This window comes from Callospermophilus lateralis, chromosome 4, assembly GCF_048772815.1.
Source record: "Callospermophilus lateralis isolate mCalLat2 chromosome 4, mCalLat2.hap1, whole genome shotgun sequence".
Taxonomy (NCBI): Eukaryota; Metazoa; Chordata; class Mammalia; order Rodentia; family Sciuridae; genus Callospermophilus; species Callospermophilus lateralis.
The window spans coordinates 11,379,845-11,400,643 of NC_135308.1; the positions used below are offsets into that span (position 1 = coordinate 11,379,845).

At 45.5% G+C, this 20,799-nt stretch overlaps 1 protein-coding gene and 1 pseudogene across 1 annotated transcript in view; one reads left to right on the plus strand and one right to left on the minus strand.

The window, feature by feature from the left end:
• Nucleotides 1–20,799, minus strand: part of Dock5 (dedicator of cytokinesis 5) — a 187,188-nt gene that overhangs the window by 130,590 nt on the left and 35,799 nt on the right. The window contains exon 2 of the mRNA XM_076853574.1: nt 5,422–5,505. Within this exon, the coding sequence (XP_076709689.1) occupies nt 5,422–5,505 (84 nt within the window). The remainder of the gene's footprint in view (nt 1–5,421; nt 5,506–20,799) is intronic.
• On the plus strand, nt 13,969–16,573 carry LOC143397279 (trifunctional enzyme subunit alpha, mitochondrial pseudogene; annotated as a pseudogene).

Genomic DNA, 20,799 nt, shown 5'->3' on the forward strand with positions numbered 1-20,799 from the left:
ACCAAGAAAAGCCCAGGACCAGATGGATTCTCAGCCAAGTTCTACAGACTTTCAAAGAAGAATTAACCCCAATACTCCTCAAAGTATTCCATGAAATATAAAAGGTGGGCACCCTTCCAAACTCATTCTATGAGGCTAATATCACCCTGATACCAAAATCAGACAAAGGCACATCAAGGAAAAAAAAAACAAAACTTTAGACCAATATCCCTGATGAACATAGATGCAAAAAATCTCAATAAAATTCTGGCAAAGCTTACCAAAACATATTTAAAAGATAGTGCACCATGATCAATGGGGTTTATCCCAGGAATGCAGGGTTGGTTCAATATACGGACATCCATAAACACAATTCATCATATTTTTTTTTAAGAGAGAGAGAGAGAGAATTTTTTTTTAATATTTATTTTTTTAGTTATCAGTGGACACAGCATCTTTGTTTGTATGTGGTGCTGAGGATCGAACCCCGGGCCACATGCATGCCAGGCGAGTGTGCTACTGCTTGAGCCACATCTCCAGCCCCAATTCATCATATTAATAGACTTAAAAACAAGAATCATGTGATCATCTCAATAGATGCAGAAAAAGCATTTGACAAACTACAACACACCTTCAATGTTCAAAACACTAGAAAAACTAGGGATAAAACTAGGGATAGTAGGAACATGCCTCAGCATTCTAAAAACTATCTATGCTAAACCCAAGGCCAGCATCATTCTAAATGGAGAAAAATGGAAAGCATTCCCTCTAAAAACTGGAACAAGACAAGATGTCCTCTTTCACCACTTCTATTCAACATTATCCTTGAAAATCTAGCCAGAGCAATTAGACAAAAGAAAGAAATTGAAGGGATACAAATAGGTAAAGAAGAACTCAAACTATCACTATTTGCTGATGACATGATTCTGTATCTAGAAGATCCAAAAAATTCCACCAGAAAACTTCTAACAACTAATAAATAAATTCATCAAAGTAGCAGGATATAAATTCAACACCCATATATCAAATGCATTCCTATACATCAGTGATGAATCCATTGAAAGAAATTAGGAAAACTACTCCAAAAGAGATGAGACTTCTACACTAAAAACTACAGAATACTAAAGAAAGAAATTGAAAAAAACCTCAGAAGATGAAAAGATCTCCCACGCTCCTGGAGAGGCAGAATTAATAAATTATGTAGTAGTATGTCAAAATGGCCAGACTACCAAAAGCATTATATAGATTTAATGCAATTCCTATTAAAATTCCTAAAAGTGAATAAAGCATTAATCCAATAAAGCATTAATCTCTAGGACATATAAAGAACTCATAAAACTTAACACCAAAAAAACAAATAACCCAATCAAGAAGGGCTAAAGAACTGAACAGATACTTCACAGAAGAAGAAATATAATTGATCAACAGATACATGAAAAAGTGTGCAACATCTCTATAATTAGAGAAATGCAAATCAAAACTACTCTAAGATTGTACCTAACTCCTGTCAGAATGGCAATCATCAAGAATACAGGCAACAGTGCTGGGGCTTTGACTCAGCAATAGCACACTTGCCCAGTATGTGTGAGGCACTGGGTTCGATTCTCAGCACCACATATAAACAAATAAAATAAAGCTCTAATAACAAATTTTTAAAAATTAAAAAAAAAAAGAAAACAGGCAACAATAAATGTTAGTGAGGACATGGGGAAAAATGGTACACTCATACATTGCTTGTGGGACTGCAAATTAGTGCAACCACTATGGAAAGCAGTATGGAGATTCCTCAGAAAACTGGGAATGGAACCACCATTTGACCCAGCTATCCCACTCCTTGGTTTATAGCCAAAGGACTTAAAATCTGCGTACTACAGTGATGCAGCCACATCAGTATTTATAGCAGCTCAATTCACAATAGCTAAACTATGGAACCAACCTAGGTGTCCCTCAGTAGATGAATGGATAAAGAAAATGTGGTATATATACTCAATGGAATGTTACTCAGCTTTAAAGAAGAGTGAAATTATGGCATTTGCCAGTAAATGGTGGGAGTTAGAGAACATCATGCTAAGTGAAATAAACCAATCCAACAAAACCAAAGGCTGAATGTTTTCTCTAATAATTCACAATAAGGTGGGGGGCAATCGGGAAGAATAGCGTTACCTTAGATTAGGTAGAGGGAAGTGATGGGAGGGGAGGGAAGGGGATGTGGGGATAGGAAAGACAGTAGAATGAAACAGACATTATTACTGTATGTATCTATGTGACTGCATGACCAATATGATTCTGCAACATGTACAATCAGAAAAATGAGAAACTATATCCCGTCTATGTATATCAAAGTGCATTAACGCATTCTACTGTCATGTATAACTAACTAAAACAAATAAAATTTTTTTACAAAAGAGTGATGTGATGCTACAGTGGAAAATCACATGCTAGAATTATTTAAGATATTACATAAAGTTACGTTCAGGTATGTACATAAGGCATATCCAAAAAAAAATAGGTTTGCATTTAGACTTGAGTCCCATCCCTGAGAGACCTCATGTATATACAAGTATCCCAAAATCCAAAAAAGTCTGAAACACTTCTGGTCTCTAGCATTTCGGATAAAGAATACTGAACCTACATACTTAACTAAGTTTCAGTGACCACCTTAGCCTGGTCCACAGAAGGGCTGCCTTTAGGAATGTGCGTTGGTCACTTGGGAAGCAGGTGTGCACACTTAAAAGTGCAATTAGTACACACCCACAGGGGACAAAGTGCTTCAACTAACTATCCTAAAAAAAAAAAAAAAAAAATTCCTATGGTCACATAAAAAATGGAAAAAGAATCTAAAAGAATCTAAAGCCTGTATTTTAAAGACATCATCAGCTTTATTGCTTATCAACATTACGGCTCCATTCGTCCCCGACATACTCCACAGGACAATTTGGAAAGTTTGACACAAGAAGACATGCCATGCACGCACACGCGCGCGCACACACACACACACACACACACACACAGCAATGGAGGTTTCCAGATCAAGATCTGCAAAAAGACTAAAACCCAAAAAGACCATCCAGCCCAATCCTGGTGGCTGCTTCCCTCTTGGGGACTTAAGAAGAGGTCTCCGAGGGCTTGGAGTGTTGCTGAGTGTCTCCTCCTGACCTTGTGGGGCCAAGGGAACAAGAATTAGAGACCTGGGCCTGCCGGTGAGTTAGCTGAACATTTCAAACAAAACAGAGTGAGACATAAGGCACCGTAGAGATGAAGACGACGAGGAAAGGTTTAAGAAGCAGAAATTAAAAGTTGGGATTGTTTAATGTAATAAAAAAATCATGAGGGCACCGGGCACCGAGGCGCACGCCTGTAATCTCAGTGACTCAGGAGGCTGAGGCAGGAGGATCGCGAGTTCAAAGCCAGCCTCAGCAATGGCGAGGCACTAAGTAGCTCAGCGAGACCCTGTCTCTAAATAAAATACAAAACAGGGCTGGGGATGTGGCTCAGTGGTTCAGTGTCCCCGAGTTCAATCCCTGGTATAAGAAAAAAAAAAAATTGAGAGGGGCTGGGGGTGTAGTAGCTCAGTGGTAGAGCATTTGCCTAGCATGTGTGGGGGCCCTGGGTTTGGTTTGATCCTCTGCACCACATAAAAAATAAAACAAAGATATTGTGTCCATCTATAACTAAAAAAAAAAAGGGGGGGGGATTTTTTAAAAAAATCATGATGTGGGCTCATGATCTCAATTTTGGGGTAGACACCTAAAAACAGGTTTCAGAATTCTCTAAGCAAACAGCTGACATCACTGTAGAAGCACAAACCACAATCACAGTGGAAGAGTGAGAAGAGTGAACACAGTCTTATCAGAGAAGCAGGGGGAGGGTTAGCACACACAACTTTAAAAAAATGCCTAAAGAAATTGGAACCTAAATGTAAGAGGTAGAGTTTTGCACCCAGAGATCCTTAAGCGTGCACTGTCCCCAGCCCACGACGAAGAGTCACGGAATTTAACCCGTGCCCCTCGCTGCAGATGGAAACGTGTGTTCATAGAGACGACGTGGTCTACTAATCTGACCCCCTGAGGAAGAGATACGGCCTAGTGGGGCTGGACGGGGCCATGGTTTCTGTAAGGGAGGGAGTCCTGAAAAGCTAAGTCAATTGTCATAAGCATCTTGGTGACTAAGACTGATGCTTGGCCAGGCCTGGGGTGGAAGGATAAGGCAGAAGAGAGAGAACGAGATGGGAAGAGTCCACGCGGCCCTATCCGTCCTCTCCCCGCCCCTGGGAGATACGCGATTGCGCTGAGTTGTGTGGAAGGGAAAGGACCGACCCTCAGCCACCATCTGAAGCAGGCAGCAGCAGTAGCAGCGTCCCTGTGACCAGGTGGGTGACTGAGCTCTGATGGCTGAACCCTTCCTCCTGGCCTCCTGCGTGGGATTCTAGATGGCACCTTTGCCATTCTTCCCAAAGAGCATTTACGGGGCCGGCTGTTGGGATTAGACATGTGGATACGTAGGACTGCAGCTGTGGCTCAGAGGTAGAGCGCTTGCCTAGCAAGTGTGAGGCACTGGATTTGATCCTCAGCACCACATAAAAATAAATAAATGTGTCCATCTACAACTAAAAATAAAAAGAAGAAGAAGAAGAAGAAATTGTTGTAAACAGCTCATGGATTGTGACATGTGCCACACCAATACAAGCTGCTATTAATAGAGGAACCCCTGCATGTGGGCATCAGAGAGCATGTAGGAACCCTCTGTATTTCCAACCAATGTTTCTGTAAACTTAAAAAAAGTGGCAAAAAATTAAATTTACCAAAAAAAAAAAAAAAAAAAAAAGTAGATATGTGGAGGGGGCCCTGGATTTAGCAAAGCTGAGTAGAAACCACAGCCCGGAGCGGGCACAGGCATGACCTGTGCTTTGCAGACCAACAGCGAGTTCGTTCTAAGTCCTGTCCTGCAGACCACTGAGAGGTTAACCAGAACCACCGCCCAGGCCTGACCTACTTGGAGGAAATACAGGGGCAGGACGTCTGCTCCAGTCCTGACCTAATTTTCTGAAAGAATCCCAGCCACTTAGAAAGCCTCTCCCTCGTTTCCCCACAACCTGGCAACGTTTAGTGCTGGGCAGAAAGAGCTCTTCATCTGCAGTGCTTCCTTCCAGCCACACCAACCCAACAGCTGCTCTGAGGCAGACCCTCCAGCAGCCGCTGGTGGGACCCAAGAGTGTGTCCCTTACACACCCACGGCCTCGACTCTGGTGTCTGGCACGTCTGCGCCCAGGCATTGGGCTGGCTGGGTTGAAACGACCCTCAGCACAGAGCTCATCACCTGAGTAACTCCCGGGGTTTCCCTGGCAGTGGCCGGGCGGCCAAGCAGGCCGAGTTTAAGAGCCATATTTATGAGTAACTTCCGGCATTTCTTCCTTCGCCCCTGGCAGAAGCCCATCCCACTTACCCTCATACATCTCCAGGATGTGGACGGTGTCGCCAATCTGCAGGGAGAGCTCCACATCTTGAGAAGCGTTGTAGTTATAGATCGCTGGGAACGAGAAGAAGGGGGGACAGTTAGAATGCATGACACTAAATGAATTATTTACTCAACCAACGACCCGCCATTAAGTGATTTTGTGCCAATCACCCATAAGAGCAGAGAAGGAGCTCCATTTCCACTATTCACCGAATACCGATTGGTGGCCTACTATACCTCTCACATACTGTGGTGACAGAGTGACAAAACAAAGATGTGGCCCCCTGTTTCACGGGAATGTAGCAATCTAGTGCTGGAAAGGTATTGAATATATAATCACAGAAATAACTCCGACATTAAACTAGGGATGAGCATTCTGAAAGAAAATACCAGGTGACAATGAGGATACATCATGGGGCTCTGTTGGTCACTTCCCTTGTTCCTCAGACAACAGCCAGCTTGAAATATCACTGAGCCTATAATCACCAGGGTACAGGGCAGCTGTCTCTTGGCTTCCCCGACGTAATATTTTGCAAGCCAAAAGGCTGTATCTGAGGACCTCCAGTAAGAAATGATACAAGGGACAACAGAGGGATTGTGCCTTGCCCCAGCCTGGACATGTGGGCAGCAGGGTTGCTCCAGCCCCTCTGATCAATCCAACCTCAGTCATCACCGTTCTTAGGACCAGCAATGGCTGGACCAGGTAGTGAAAAACCACAGCCTCACTCATGATGGACAAAGGCGACAGCCAATAGTTAGATGGACAAGAGTTTTGCATAGATATTTTACCAAAGATTACATATGGGTGACTAATAAGCACATAAGAAGCTATTCATCGCAATTATTCACTGGGGAAATGCAAATTCAAACCACAATCAGATATCCCTTCACACCTACTAGAATGGCTGTAATAAAAAGATTTAAAAAAAAGACCAGACTCTTGGCAAGAATGTGGAGAAACGAGAACTCTCATACGTAGCCAGTAAGAATGCAAAATAGGGCTACTAGAAAACCAGTTTGGCAGTTTTCTTAAAAGTTCAACTTATTTTTTACCAAACAAACCAGCAAATCCACTCCCAGGTTCTCTACAAAGAGAAATGAAACCACAGGTCTCCACAGAAACCTTAGGTGAATGTTCACGGCTCCTATGGTGGACCAGTTGCCCAAAAGGAGATCCACAGCAGATACCTAGAACCTGTGTGTCTGCCCGACCGACGTGTGTGCAAGGAGGCAACTGTGTTAAGGATTTGGGGAGCGCCAGCTTCTCCCAGGTCTCAGGGCGGGCCCTGAATGCGATCACAGGTGTCTCTACTCAAAGAGGGACTGACAGGAAGATGGCGGCAGGGACTGGAGTGACGTGACCGCGCATCTAGGCTTGCAGACAACCACTGGAAGCCGGAAGAAGCAAGCAGTGGAATCTTCCAAGAGTCTCCAAGGAAGCACAGACCCGTCCACACCTTGATTTCAGAATTCTGGACTCCAGAGCTGTGAGATAATAAATTCCTGTTGCTTTGGGCTACCAAGTGGGTAGTAATTTGTCACAGGAGCCACAGGAAACAAGAGACAGCAGCAGTAGTCACAATAGCAAGAGGCAGCAACCAGTCATCAGCCTATGGCTGGATGCACCTGTCCCTGGTGTCTATGAGGGATGGATTCCACCACACCTCAGGTCCCTCAGATACCACGGTGTGGCCTTGGCCTATAACCTGAGCACTTCCTCCCGCACACTTGGTCACCTCCAGATTACTTACAGGATCAAAACAAAACATGCAAATTCTAGGTAAATATTGGCTGGGAATAAACACCAAGAAAAAAAAAAATTCTACACGTGTCCAGGACAGACACAATTTTTTTTTCCTCAAATATTTTTGATCTGTGGTTGACTTAAGTCTTGGATGCAGAAGCCACAGATAGAGGGTTGACGGTAAATTCATGCCACAGATGACAACTCAGCAATCAAAAAGAGTGCCATAGAGACACGTGCCACAGAAGAGATGAACCTCAGAAACTGTATGTTCAGTCAAAGAAGCCCAAAGACCACGTATCGGATGGTTGCATTTATTTGCAATATTCAGAATGGGCTAATCTTCAGACAGCAGAGTAGATCATTGGTCAACTGAAGCTGCTGATTGAAAAACCTATCCCGAACCAGATTGTGGTGGTGGTCATACAACTCCATAAATGTACTAAAAAAAAAAAAAAGAATCACTGAATTTTGTATATTTAAAATACATGGATTTTTATAGTGTATATAATATACTTCAATGAAGTGCTGCTATTTTTCTTTTAAAGTAGATCTACTTTTTGCTTTCAATCTACTGACGAGTGATCTAGATCCTTCCAAAGAAGAAGAATCACTCGGAGACTCAGCTCTAGCCGTTGACCCACCAATGTAAGTCAGGTTCAATGAGCACACAAGGAAGGTCACTGGATCCATCTGAATGTCCCACAGGGGACCCCTTAAAACTAGGAAACAAAGGTGTCCCTGTCCCAGTGGCTTCCCAAGCTGCAGTGCGCCTGCTCCTGAGCCTGGTTTCCGCACAATCTGCCAGTGAATGGAAGGTGCTGGCATCTGTCCAGTCACCTCTTTCCAGTGGCTTCTCCTTTACAAACGGAGTCCCCCAACTAGTGTTCTGTGGCTCCAGGACAGAAGCCTGGACAAACTACGTGAATTCAAAGCAAGGACCAGCTGGTGAAGCAGGTCAGGAGAACTGCACAGAATCCGGGAGGAGGAGCAGGCCCTGGACTCCGAGACCTGTTTGTGGGTCCCCAGGCCAGGGCTGCGGTGGCACTCAAGTTCAGCTCCTGCCTCTGATGGCCAGTTCACTCTGACATTTTGCCCACTGGGTACGGGGCAGGTCTTCAGAAACTGGACTTCCCATCTTGGGTCCCCCTAGGCCCAGGGTACCGCCTTTCACTGAACGGTTCCTTCCACCAGCGCCCTCTCAGATGGAAACAGGAAGAGGGAGGCCACTGTGTCACACGTCTTGCGCAATGACCAGCTTCATACCTTCCTGGTTCTTAGTCATCAGGAAAGTAGAAGAGCTCTGAGGCTGCACCAAGGGGCACCGGTGTGCAGGGGCACCTGACAGTCCGGTGCTATCACCCACCCACTTGCCAAGTTCCCCCTCTTTTCTCCTAAATTCGACGCTGGACTTGGGGTTTACCCACAGCCTACCTCTGTCACAACAATCCAATCTCACATCCTACAAACAGCTAGTGGCCCTGTTACCCAGAGTGCACTCTTTCTTCTCGGATGTCCCTGGGCCGTTTTCCCTTCCAGCACAGTTTGGGTTTGCCACCGACCAGAAGGCAAACCCCTCTCAAATGGCGACCTGGTCACACGTTCCGTGTGAGTCTTCTCATCACACGGCACAGGCTTCCTCCAAAGCCAGCAGCACTCAAGGCACGAACGTGACTCCAATGACTCCAAGGAGTCATGATCCAGCGCTCAGAGCTCCAAGGAGTACCGTTTTAAAAATGAACATGTCCATGCCTCTGTCAAATCTGCCAAGCGGTTCAGTGGCTCACCACTTCTTCCCCAAATTCAAGACACACTTCTGCTTTCCTCCAAGGAGGCGGCTGCGGTTTCCCATCACTCCGGAAGGGGACATCAAGACACCTCTCTGGCTGCTTACTGATTATCAGACAAGAAAATTCAAACGGTGCCTTTCCTACCTAAGCTTTCAGAGATGCATGTAGAGAGCAGAGCCCTTCCACAAAGCCTTTCCGAGGGGAGCACTGGCCACCATGGACAACTGTGCCACCCGGTCAGGTCTCTGGGCAGAAGTCCAACCAGCACCCTGCACACCCCTTCCCTGAATATCCCTCAGATTTCAGTGCACTTGGAGGTTTCACTTTCCTACACATCACAGTAAGTGTGAGGAGGCCCACACTGTTCAGCCAGGAAGCCAGGAGCTGGGCCGTGAGGTTGGTTCACACACCCCTGGACCAGGACAGCCCATAAAGGTAAAGGTATGCCCAGGAGAGCTGAGGGACAAAGGGAAGAGCCTAGACTTCTCCCTTTAAATGAGACTCATAGCGGCAAGATACACTTTTATCCTACAATTCTATGACTGTTGATGACATTATCAGCTGGTGTGATTCTGAGAGCAGGAATACAGTTATCGCCCTTTGCAGGCTAAGTCTTCACCCTAGAACTCGAATAACCTACAGAGAAGGTGGAGGAAGGAAAACCTTGGGTTAAACACAACACGACTCCACACCCGACCACTCACACGCTATGTGACGGTCAGTGAGCAGTCATTCTGGACCTCAGTTCTCATCTGCAACAGGGTCTGGACCGGAAAACTTGGAAGGCCCTGTGGCTCTAGAGTCCTGATTCATGAGGTGACAATGCAGGCCAGACAAACACGCTGTGCAGCTTTGAACTGGCAGGCACCAGCGCAATCTCCTGTTTTGTCTGAGGAAATTAAACAAGAACAGGGAGTCGCTGTATATAAATTGCCTCGCTGTCTGCTGTGTGCAAGGTTGGGAAAGACAAATTGCTGGAATTCTTCCCTGAGCAGCTTACTGTTTATATCAGCAAAGTGTAATTCTGCAGAGCCAAATAGACAAGACAGTATGTCTACAATGTAAAACAGTTTGCATTTTACCAAATACTTGATTTGGCTTTTTTTTTTTTAAAGGCTTAATGGAAAGAAGAAAAAAAAAAAGAAACATTGAAACCTTGGGATTATGCAATAAGCAGTCCATAGCACAGATGTACTGACCGCAAACAGGATCAGTTTTGACCATGAAAAGCCTATGTGTTACTACAAATAAATCTATCTAATGGTTCTTTCATGAATCCCCAAATTATAACCCCCCTGAAGAATGAGTAAAATGTTTGATTTTTTTTTAATTTGTCATCTGACAGAATTTACAAAAGAAGGTTCCAGCAAATACAGAATGGGGCCCCCCTTTGAGTTGTTTGCTATTTGGAATATCCAAATGATGATCAAACTTGTTCTTTTTCATTATCATCTTGATCTGTCTAGTTTCAGCCCTTAGTTTTACAAAAGCTACGGACACCTTTGATCTTCACCCTGGCTACACCCAATGCTATTCCAGAAGGCCAAGAGATTTTTATTATCTTTCTGCTCTTTGACGGCGATCCACCACGAGGACTAGACACACATATTCAACAGTAGGTTTACACCACAAGTAAAAACCTGGGGCTTTGGGCCGATTAACAGGATTAGGTTCCAAACTGGTCTTTCTGCAATGAGATGACCACATCCATCCCGCTCAGATCTATCCAGGCCAGGGGCTACCAGGTCAGGATACCAGCTCCACTTCTCGCCCACAGTACTCCACAACGGGGTCTTACAGTGATCTTCACTTTCTACACCACTTCTGAGAACTGGAGTTTCATGATCAAGTCATTGGTTACTAATTAGAAATTTACTTCTCAAGGATATTATACATTTGTGGAGTAAATATGCTGAATTAGAGAGAGATTTCTCAGATATAAATTCAAATATGATTTATTGACTGGCTCGGTGGTGCCAACTGATTCTTTAAAAGTCATCTCGTTCAAATTAACATGAGATTGAATTTACACAAAATGTTTCAAGAAGGAAAGCTGAAACAAGGCAATCCAAAATTACAGAACAAAAAAGTCTACAGTCTATAAACATGGGAAGGTTCCCCCACCCCCAGTTCCCCCATTAGAAAAAAAAAAAAAATGGAGCCCACAAGAATTCTTCACATGGTTTTGTGGAGCCCAAAAATGAGAATTGGTGCAGAGCCCCTCAGACTGTGACTAACACCTGGTAGGCCCTGAGTAACAGGCTGCCGGCTTCCCCCGCCTCCTTCCCCTTTCTTCCCTGTCCAGCTTCTCACGTTAGCACCTACATCCTCAAAGACCATCACCATCACCCTCATCAATAAGCCGGTGGAAATCACTGTGTGTAAACCACGGACCATGGAGGACTGCAGAGGTCAAAGGGCAAGTCAGCCTCCAAGGTCCCGCCAAGGGATGGGTTGGCTGGACAATGAGGGCAGCAAAGCCATTTTAATGCGGGCAGCTGAGCACAGAGCACAGAACACCCCTTTAAAAGCTGTACCTGGTTCAGGGGGTACTTTAATATTTTAACCATTTACTTGCTGCTCTTCAAGCATTTCTGCAGTGATTCAACCGAGAATAGAGGACCAGGGTATCAGTCAGAATACCCAGGATGCCCTCAGCCACGTGCTTACTACTGTACCCTGAGTCTGCAGAGGACATGGGAGGTAGCATTCAAATGTTAATCATGCCTCTGGCCCTGTTAGTCTCTATTCTCTTCCATTAACCTCTTTCTTGTTGAGCAAAATAGGAAAAGTAAAAGAGGAGAAAAAAAAAAATAGATCTGAGGACAACCAGAGTTTTCACCATGACAGAGAAAACCCATCAGCCCAAACAGCTTCCTCCAACCAAACCACGCACAGCGTCGGGTGGCTCCTGGCCCATGTTCTCCTGAAACAAAGACCAAGCAGATCTAAGACTAAAGTGGTCAGATCTGAGAGTTCTCTGCACCCAAATTATGAACAGAAACCATAACCGAGGAATAGAGAGCCTAAAGACACAAGCCAGAAACTGTTGTGGAATCTAGAAAAACACAATTTTAAGTGAGAGCAAGGGCCGGGGAGAAAGCCAGAGAATCAGGAAACCACTTGGTCAACTCTTGTTTTGTAAGTGCGGAAATGGACACCCAGGGTGGGTGGGTGTGTGAAGTTGAAAAGTGACAGACCACAGTGAGACAAAATTACAGTCACACCACTGAAGACATTCTGTGCCGCTTGGCCAAAAATATCATCCCAGACGGGCGGGCAAGTGATTTAATCTTTTAGGCTTCACCTTCCTCATCAATAAAGTGAGGCTGGTATCTTACCTACCAATATAATAAGCTTTAAGAACAAGGTGAGAAGAAACATAAAAATGAGCAACATATCCCCCAAAGGACCAAAAAACCCCCTCTTTGACATAGCTTTCTGCAGGTTGAGCCACCATCATACATATTATTCCTGTGGTTCTTATATTTTAGCAAGCATCAGTCACCTGGAGGGTGTGTGGAAACATATTTCTGGATCCTAACCTCAGAGTTTCTGATTCAGCAGGCTGGGAATGGGGCCGGAGGACCTGCCCCTGTAGCAAGTTCCTAAGTGCTACTGACTCTGCTTCCAAATCCTCGGCTTTCCTGTATTGCAGCCTCATATAAAACTGAAAAGATGATAAAACTAATGAGGGCCTCAATTTTATAGAGAAGAAATGTAATCTCTGAGAAATTAAGAGGTCTTCAGTGGCGCACAACCGTTAATCATACCAGCTCTGGCCTCGGACTGCCTGTGTCCAAACTGACCCTATACTTAGCGATTCTTATTGGAGGTAATTTTACTTCTGGGTGCCTCAATTTCCTACCTGTAAAACAGGTGTAATTATAGAGTCTCACAAGCAGGGTTCTTGTGAGGATGAAGGAATACCAAGGTCAAGAACTTGACCCTGGCTGTATGTTAACTACCTTGATTACCATGGAGATGGAGCTGAGGCTCCAAACCAGGTCTGAAGACTTGGTTTTAATCACAGTCCACACAAATGCCTGTTAGTATCACAGAACATCAGTGAGTGCCACAAAACCTTTTCTTCTTCTTCTTAATTTTAGAGACCTTTAAAACTGGAAGACTTTGATGGAAATTCTAGCTCTAGATCTTAAGTGGCTTGCTTAAGATCCTACAGTTAGTTCTAGAGGCAGGATTGAGAAATATTTTTTTCAAGGACCACATAAGTGAACTTCACCCCGTACTGAATTATCCTTCTAAACAATGAGAACCATGAAGAAGTAAAAATAAAGGAGCAAGAAATCAAATAAACAAGCAAGCAAACAGCAGGTCTATGCCCACGTGAGGAGCTGGCCTGGTGATACATTTTCCTTCTTCTATATGCTTTTAGCAACCAAATAAAATTTCTTTTTGAGATACAATTAGTTGGAGTCAATTCAACGCACAGATACAGAAAATCCTCTTCAATCTCATTTCCTCATCTAATTGGAAGAAAGGTAAATACATTATTTCTATGATTTAATTTTAGAAGAAATGGGGAAAAAAAATCTAAATTCCACTGACGGTACTTCATGACAGTCATTTCACATTTTAAGATGCAAAGTGAACACAACTTCCTTTTGAAAAGGGATTCTACCTTCATGTACGTTTACAGATACAAATACATCATCTGAAAGGGATTCCATCTTCATCTCTATTTGAGAATATAGTCGAGCAGAAATGTTTTGCAATTTCAACCTGCCTTTCAAGTTGCCCCAAAGCAATAAAGTATTTTAGGCATAAATGTTCATAAAAGAAAAGTGCACCTCATAAAATATGACCCCCTAACTCAAAACACAATCTAAATGTTAATGGGAAAATAACATGTTTCCCAGCAGAGATTTAGACTTGCTTGTTTTCTGGTATTTAAAAATCAAAAACAAGAAGCGCTCTGTACTTTCATCCTCTCCTGCTCAAGATGGTGGCCTTCCCTGACCACTGGGAGCCCTAGCTGCAATGCCTTCAGGGTCCCACCGGAGGTCCTCCCAGGAGACATTTGACAGCAACTTTTCAGGGTCCTCTGCTTTGCTGCCTAGAAGCCACGTTAACTATGGAGTCAAAGGGAATGTGTCAGTTATTCATATTGACTCACCCAATTCAAAGGCAAATGCACTTCGAAGCCAAGAAGTCAATGAGAGTTCATGGAAGCAATGAATGAAATCTGGGTGTGCGATCAAACAGACCAAAAGGGCCACCTCATCTCATCAGAGTCAGGCTGCTCGGTTACAGGTGCTGATATCAACAGGTGAGCCTTTTGTAAGACCCCACAAGGAGCAATGCAAATATCTCAGGAAGAACAGAGGATGTTTGAGAAGTCTGACAAGTCCCCAGGACCTGCTGTGGCTGCCATGGGTGGATCCTGATGGGGAAGGGGGCTCGAGTTTGCCGCTGCATCCAACACAGAACAGCAATAAAAGATAAACCGACACTACTGCGTGTCTCTGAAGCCTTGCTGGGGATCCTAGCAGGAGGAGGAGGCACCAAAGGCTGCCCAAAATGTAGATGTGCCTGCTGCATTTGACATGATGCTGACTGGTATCAAAAAGAGCCAAGAAAATGGCCCTGGCTGGTGGAACCCCTGGGACCAGGAGCAAACCCTCTAGAGGCACAGACAGCTGGATCCCTAGAAAACGCTGCAGCTACTCTTGTCAATGGATTGGTTGATGGGATCTCTCCAAAGAGAGACAAGGGATTGGAGGGAAAACTAAGATCAAGACCATGGCATCTGTCAGACAGCAGACTGACGAAACAATGGAAGAAAAAGTGCAAAAGCAGACCAAGGCCTTTATCCTGCCCCTCTGAAAATAATCGATCTTAAGACTGGACTCAGCAAGGGAATGATGCTGCTGGTTATCCTGCTGAATCACAGAAATCTGGAGAGCTGGCAGCAACCAAAGAATTACAGACCTTGATGGGATTTGATCATGGTCAAGTCCTATGAAAGAAAAATAAATTTGAAGGGGCTGGCGCTATAGCTCAGTGCTAGAGCACTTGCCTAGCAAGTGGGAGGCACTGGGTTCGATCCTCAGCACTGCATGGAAGTGAATAAATAAAATAAAGGTATTGTGTCCATCTACAACTAAAAATATTTTTTTAACGATAAAAAAAAATAAAATAAATTTGGAGCTCCACAGAAGGATGTTAAGCATCTCCCTATTCTTGGTGCAGAGCTGATGGGAGCTGGTATCATCCAAGTCTCCATGGATAAGGGGCTGAAGGCCCTTCTTAAACACACCACAGTAGCTGGATGAGGCCAGCAAGAGCACAAGCCTTTGAAGAATTGAATGACAAAGTGAAGTAGAAAGCTGTGACGTCATTCGAAGGCATTTCATCCTCAGCCACGTGGACAGGCAGCTTGGTTACCAGGGTTTTAGAAAGGCCGACCTGGTGAATGAAGCTGCTGTTGAGGACCTCGGTGTTAAACACAAAGTGGTAAAGGAAACAGAGGCGGTGATGGTAGATCACTGTTTCTTTGCCGCTTACACATCTGCTTTCCCAAGCAGTAAAACTGCTGCTGTCCGACAGACCTGAGAAGGTGGTTGGCAGGCGCTACTTCTCTCCTGTGCAGCTACCAGACATCATCACAACCAAAAAAACATCCAAGGACACAACTGTTCCACCGTAGCAGTGGTCTCAAGCAGGGGAAGGCCATCCTTGTGGCTAAAGAAGGACCCGTCTTCAGTACCGCGAGGTATTTTGCACCCATGTGGTCTGTAGGCATGAGAATCCTGCAGGAGGGTTGACCCTAAGAAGCTAGATTCCCTGACTGCAGGCTTGGGCTTTCCTGTGGGTGCTGCCACCCTGCCTGGCAGATGAGTCAGCGTGGACATAGTGACACACATGACAGAAGACGCAGGCGAAGTCCTTGGGGGGTGGTTTGGAGGTGGAAACCTAGACTGCTGAAACAGAGGGTGTCTAAGGGCTTCCCGGGTCGCAAATCTGGGAAGGGCTTTTACACCTCTCAGGAGGGTTTGAAGAACAAGAGTCTGAATGAACAGTATTTTGGCAAGTCGGAGGCTGCCTGCTCAGCCTGAGGTCTCCTCTGATACAGATGTTCAGAACCGCGTGGTGACAAGACTTATGAATGAGACAGCATCTTCCTGCAGGAAGGGATCTTGGCCACACCTGAGAGGGCGATACCAGAGCAGTCTTTGGCCTTGGCTTCGCCCCCTTGTCTTGGAAAGCACTTCCATTTTGTGGATCTATATGGTGCCCGGAAATACTGGACCAGCTCCAGAAGTACAAGGCTGCCTACAGAAAACTGATCACTCCCTGCCAGCTGCTCAGTGACCACGCCAACAGACGTAGCAAGACATTCCAGCAGGGACAGGCTCTCCTGCCCGCTGGTCAGGGCACTAACCCCGCTGCCGGCAGCGCTGCTTCAACAGCCCATCTGGGGGTACCAAGAAGCAGGAGGAAGACCAAGCCTAGAGTAGCGTTTGCTCCTTTAAGTTCCTTCCGCTCTGACCAGCTCTCCTTCCTGGTGAAGCCTGACCGTGAATCAGAGTCTAGACTTCAGGCTGAGAAGTGGAGCCTGCTATGCTCCTTGTATGAACCCTGAAGCCCAAATCAGCAGCCAAGAGCCATCGGGCACCACCTTTGCTGCCTGTTCCTCCTCTGAGGCCAGTGATGGCCGGGGCATTTCTGTACCCAGCCCAACATAGGACAACAATAAAACCAAAGTGTCAGCCTCAAAAAAAAAAAATTAAAACCACACTGAAGCCGGGCATGGTGGTACACGCCTATAATCCCAGCGGCTCGGGAGGCTGAGGCAGGAGATCTCAAGTTCAAAGCCAGCCTCAGCAAAAGTGAAGCGCTAAGCAACTCAGTGAGACCTGTCTCTGAATAAAATACAAAATAGGGCTGGGGATGTGGCTCAGGAGTCAAGTGCCCCAGAGTTCAATCCCCGGTATCCCCACCCCCTAAAAAAACTCACACTGAAAGTAATGGAAACTGGATTTGCTGGTCTTGCACATTAGCAGACCTCTCTTCAGGGTAACTCAGACAGTGAGCGGTTGGTAAGCAGTGACCTACTGAAGTGCACCGGCCCCCTGAGGGAAGTGCGAGGATCCCAACTCCTGCAGCCACCTGTGAACCTCGACAGAGGAGACCTGGTCCCACCTGTAGGCAGCACAAGCTGTGAGAGTCGCGCACAGGGCAGGCATGTGCACCCTCACCCGCCACTCACCCCCAGCCCATCCTCCTGCCCCACAGGAAAGTGCTCAGACTATCGGGGCATAGGACTGTGCAGGTAAGGAGAAGACTAAAGGTGGGTCTCTCATGTCCAGGCTCAGCTTTTAGTCACTCCCACTTGACGCTAGGTTCACCTCAGACCTGTCACTCTCTATGTCCACTCCCGACACCATGGATTAGCCTTCCTCACCTGAAGCTCAAGATTACTGCCTTGGATTGTCCTGCCTCCAGTCTCCCTGCATGTATGAAACAGGACAGATAATGACATCTCGGGGCTGATGTGCAGAGGAAATAACATTTCCAACACTTCACATGGAAGTTGGAGCTCTCACGGGAGCATCACACTACTCTGCACACTCCTGCCACATCTGAAGTCTTATTATCCAGCTCCAAAATTTCCCTATAACTCCTATTTTCTACCAATGCACGTGACTTAAGGACTTCCAAAGCTCATTCCTGAATTTTCTTTTTCTTTTTTTTTGGAATCCCCCCGTTTGAGTGTCCCTTGCTACTTTCCTCCAGGTGACCAAATTCTCTCCATAAACTAAGTTTACAAAAGGCTAACTGGACCACAAGGGGGCTGGATCATCTCAGCCTTCGCTGGAGGACCATGTCCAGCCTGGTGCACATAACTTAGAGCTTAATCAGCACAGCCTGCTCCTGAGGTGACCTGCCCAGGTTCCCCCTGGGGCAGAGGTGTGACCGCACCCACCCAGGGGCTCACATCTGGCAAGGTCCATGTGCCACAGACTTCCTCACACTGGGCCTCCCGAAGAGGGATGCTCAGCACCCACAAAAGAGGAGCTTTATCTATCAGTCCAAGACTTTTTTTTTTTTTTTAAATCATCGATGGACCTTTATTTTATTTATTTATATGCGGCGCTGAGAATCAGACTCAGTGCCTCACACGTGCCAGGCAAGCGCTCTGCCCTGAGCCACCACCCCAGCCCAGTCTGAAACTTCTCTTCCTCTCAATGAACCTTCAGAGAGCTATGGTACCCTGGCCCATCCGGACATCACTGGCAGGAACGTCATGCTGGGGACTGGCACAGCCGCCTGATGAAGAGGGCTGATTCCAGGGGTCTTCTACTGACCGTTCCGCGGCCCTTGGAAGACCCCGAGGGAAGGGTAAAGTCAGCTGCCTAAGCTTAGCGCCATCTCCCCCTCAGGCCCCTGCCAACGTCTTGTTATTACACACATCTGAATCTCGTGTCTGCCGTCCCACTCATGCGCGCTCTTTCTGAGCTTTCCGATTTCACTTTTGTTTTTTATCTCTTGCTCTGTGGACTCTGGCCATTCTCTGCATAAAGAGGCTTTATTCGTAATTGCCAAGAATTGGAAACAACCCCAAATTCCCCCCGAGAGAGAGAATGAATGAAGGAGCTGTGGCACCTCCATACGACGGAATTCGACTCAGCAACTAGAAGCACGCGGCATGAACGAGCGGCCGACTCAAAGGTCACGGGCACACTGTGGGGTTCCCTGCATGCGTCACTCTAGAAAAGGCCAAACTACAGGGAGGACAGGGTGGTGGCTGCTGAGGACAAGAGTGGAAGGGGCAGATTACCAGGGGACCCGGGGAAGGAATCCCGGGGCTGAGGAAAGTGCCCGAGTCCTGACCGTGACGGGGCCCTGTGACCAACTGAGTGCCTGAGTTCACAAAGTGGCCTGGAATCACCTGTCAACAAAAGGTGTCCACATAATGGCTTCACTGGGTAGAGGGGGAAGTTAAGTTGGATACGTCTTCACATCATGGGAGAAAAACAATCCGGGTTGGATATGTTTTTGTTTTTGAGAGAGAGAGAGAATTTTAATATTTATTTTTCAGTTTTCGGCGGACACAACATCTTTGTGGTGCTGAGGATCGAACCCGGGTCACACGCATGCCAGGCGAGCAAGCTACCGCTTGAGCCACCTCCCCAGCCCCTGGATGAGGTTTTTAATGTTAAAAAAAATCACACAAGTGCTCAAATTTAAAAAGAAACCCACAGAACAATGGTTTTTAACTTTTCTTAGCTGATGTCCAGGTTGAACGACAGAAAGGCTGAAGGTCTGGACTATAAAGATGAAAATGTCCACAGGACAAGAGGCCACAAATGACAGGAAAATTAATCACAAGAGAAATGACAGAAAAATGTGACAAGATAATAAACCAATCACGAGGAAAAAGAAAAGCTTTTACTCAAGAGGAAAATGAGCTAAGAACACAATCACAGAAGAAATAGAAATGCCCGCAGATGTGTTAAAAATGTGCATGGCCTGGGGCTGGGGCTGGGGCTGGGGCTGAGTGGCAGAGCGCTTGCCTCTTATATGTGAGGCACTGGGCTCCACCCTCAGCACCGCGTGAAAATAAATAAAGGTCCATCAACAACTAAAAAAATATTTTTAAAAAAATGTCCATTATCACCAATACAACAAAGTGGAAATTAATCAGCAAGATATTTGAAGCATGGCAGCACCCACAGGTGGGAAGGCAGTGGAGGACGGCACTTAGTGGACACGCTGACCTGACCTTGGCACCGGCCTTCTGGAAACACACCTTGCCTTCAGAATGAGCAGCACAGGGAAGCCCAGGAGACAGAATCACAGGCTGGCAGCTGGTGAGTGAAGGAAATGGTCGGAGGCAGGCAACCTCCACCCAGGCCAAGAAACAGAAGAGCAGCCGCTTCCAGAAGCCTCCGTCAGGGCCCATCCTGATTTCCTCCCAGATGTGAGCCAGGCTCTCCAGACAACAGACGTGTCTACTTTCCACCCTTATCTGAGGGTCCTTATCTGATCTAGACCTACAGATACGACCTGTATCAGAGATGTCCATCATTTTATTCTAAGTGGAAAAATATATGCTCTAGTATACAGAATGCTCCATTTTGTTTAATAAATGTGTTTCAAATGCACAGAAAGATGTCCTCAAGTTCACATTGTAGTTATTATGTATTCAGAATCCTTGAGAAAAACAAGATCTACTGCTTATTTGGTTGAAAACGGTGAGCACAGATGATTTCTTTAACCTGAGTTGCACAAACACATCTGCACACCAGCTCAAATGTGGTAGATAGAAAGATGCTCAGAACCTCAACCGGATTCTTTAAAATAACTGAACAAAATTGTTTAAAAGTTCATAAGGAAAGAGAATATCTGCAAACTGCCAAGAAAGTTTGAAAAGGGAAGGAGGCAAAGGATTTTCCTTTTGAGAGACATTAAACTTCTACAAAGTTTCTGTATATTCAAAATAATTAAATACTTGCCACAGAAATAGAAAACAAACAAACAAAAAAATAAAAACAGCAGAATCCAAGAGTCTAGAAAAGTATCCAAATACATATAATTATGGCATTTTAATTTAATGAGAAAAACCCTGGCATAATTAGCTATTTACCCAAGTGGGAGGGGGGAAGAAAAGAAAAACAGATTCTTGACTCACCCTTAATACACACAAAAAAAATGCAAGCAACTCATTTTTTTTTTTTTGGGAAACCACAGATTAAACCCAGGGGCAATTTACCACTGAGCCACATCCCCAGCCCTTTTATATTTTTTTATTTTGAGACAGGGTCTCACTAAGTTGCTTAGGGCCTCAGCCTCCCGAGCTGCTAG